The sequence below is a fragment of the Cyprinodon variegatus genome, unplaced genomic scaffold (genome assembly GCF_000732505.1).
Source record: "Cyprinodon variegatus isolate N-32 unplaced genomic scaffold, C_variegatus-1.0 Scaffold610, whole genome shotgun sequence".
NCBI classification, from domain to species: Eukaryota; Metazoa; Chordata; class Actinopteri; order Cyprinodontiformes; family Cyprinodontidae; genus Cyprinodon; species Cyprinodon variegatus.
Window position 1 is genome coordinate 529,097 of NW_015151063.1, and position 1,992 is coordinate 531,088.

Below are 1,992 nucleotides of genomic sequence, written 5' to 3' on the forward strand. Positions count from 1 at the left end.
GTCACAGCCAAACAGGAACAGACCAGATGAAGCTTCTTTGAGAAAAAGCAGACAGAGCATAGCATTAGAGAGTGAACTAACAAATTCTGCAGAGTGGGAGAATAGAGATAGAATGAAGCAGAATGAGTAAACATGGGTCTTTATGTCCTCCAGCAGTCTAAGCCTATAGCAGCACACAAAAGAATACCTGACCCTTAGCTTTGCTATGGCTGCTTTCTTGCTGATGTTTCTCTTTATTTTAACGTGCTGTTAGTTTTATTTACTTTTGGTCTGATTAAAAATATTAAGTTTTAAACCACAAAAGATTTCCATTTCGCACTACGCTGAGTTTGATCACCTGTTAATTTAAGCTGCCATCTGACGTTTTTTGCCACAGTGAGAAGTTCTGGGGAATGGGCAAAAATGCCAACGCACTGACAGAATAATCACATTATTTATTAATCTAAACTATGCAGACGCTCAGTTGGGAGCTGAGTTGCAGCAGGGTACCTGCTTTTACATAAAAACATAACTGGAATAGTGTTTTTAAAGATTTAATGGGTATTCTACACCGTTAAGCAAACCTGAGAGTTTTGTAGATGCATTTAATTTTTAAAAGAAGAGCTTGACAGTAAACACACAGTCGGGTGGCAGATTGGCCTGGTTTCAGGCAGGTGGCTTTATCTCAAAATCCTCAAAAAAAAAGTCTAACTTAAAGAAAAAAGGACAACGCCATGACAAAATATATTACCGTAGGCTTACCTTGGCTTTAAGTATTTTAAACATTCTTCATAACAGTATCAGTATAATAAAATGTCCTGCATGTCTGTGGAGGAGGTTTTTTGAGAGTAATTACTAAGACTGATAAAGTAAATAGTTCTACTTAAACAAGGGTTTTTCAATCAGAGAACTAAAGTGTTTTTCTGCCTTTATTATTCAGCATCCACCCAAATCTGCGCTCCACTATCTACTGCCAAGCTGTGGCTGCCGGTGAGCAGAAAGAGTGGGAGTTTGCCTTTGAGAAGTTTCAGGATTCCTTTGACAGCTCAGAGAGAGAGCAGCTGAGAAGAGCTCTTTCCTGCACCAAGCAGACCTGGCTTCTCAGCAGGTGATGTCAATTCAGAGCTACTCTCATAACAGATCCGCTCGTATTCCAGTGAATCCTAGTCATACCAGTTACTGTGAAGCGTACATTGAGTCAGGACCTTCCTTATCTTTTTGTATCTATGCTTCATTTTCTATGTCTGCTTCTGTCTTCTTAGAACCCCAGTCGGCCTCAGCAGATGGCCGCTCACACTGAGCCTGGTTCTGCTGGAGGTTTCTTCCTGTTAAAAGGGAGTTTTTCCTCTAGTGTGAGGGATTGTATTTGAGTCAATTAGTCAATGCAATCAGCTGGTTTCCTTTCATAGAAAACTTTGTATCAATTTCACTGTATGATCTGGTTGAACTGTAAATTGCCTAGAGATGACATTGTGAATTCTGCGCTATATAAATAAACTGAATTGAATTGTATTGAATTATCTTACAGATACTTGGATTACACTTTGGACCCTGACAAGATACGTCTGATGGAAGCCACCTCCATCCTTATTGACATAGCGCAAAACGCAGAGGGACAAGCGCTGGCCTGGGACTTCATGAGAGCCCACTGGAATTATTTCAGTCAGGGGTAGGTTGATCCCAGGATGTGAGTGTCTGAATGGGTCATTTTATGAATAGCTACACAAAATAAATGGCAAAAACTAAATTGTTAAAAAGGTTTTGTTAATAAAAATAGCTCATCATTAAAAGTTAAATATTCAATAAACCCTGGATAACTAAAATGATATAAAGAATATAACCGGGGTTTACTTTGTGTACACATCTGCCACACAGTAACATAATAGCAGGAAAATCTCTGGTTTAAACAGATCACTTTAGTAAGAAACTAAAACAAAACTGTTTACAGTTGTTTAATTTGCAAACAAATACAAAATTACCTTTTAAAGTTTCTTACAATCTAATATTATCAAT

At 38.2% G+C, this 1,992-nt stretch overlaps 1 protein-coding gene across 1 annotated transcript in view; it reads left to right on the forward strand.

The window, feature by feature from the left end:
- LOC107096272 (aminopeptidase N-like) overlaps positions 1 to 1,652 on the forward strand; it is a 25,871-nt gene extending 24,219 nt beyond the window's left edge. The window contains exons 16-17 of the mRNA XM_015392853.1: positions 893 to 1,087; positions 1,508 to 1,652. Coding sequence (XP_015248339.1) covers positions 893 to 1,087; positions 1,508 to 1,652 — 340 coding nt within the window. The remainder of the gene's footprint in view (positions 1 to 892; positions 1,088 to 1,507) is intronic.
- The last annotated feature ends 340 nt before the right edge of the window (positions 1,653 to 1,992 follow it).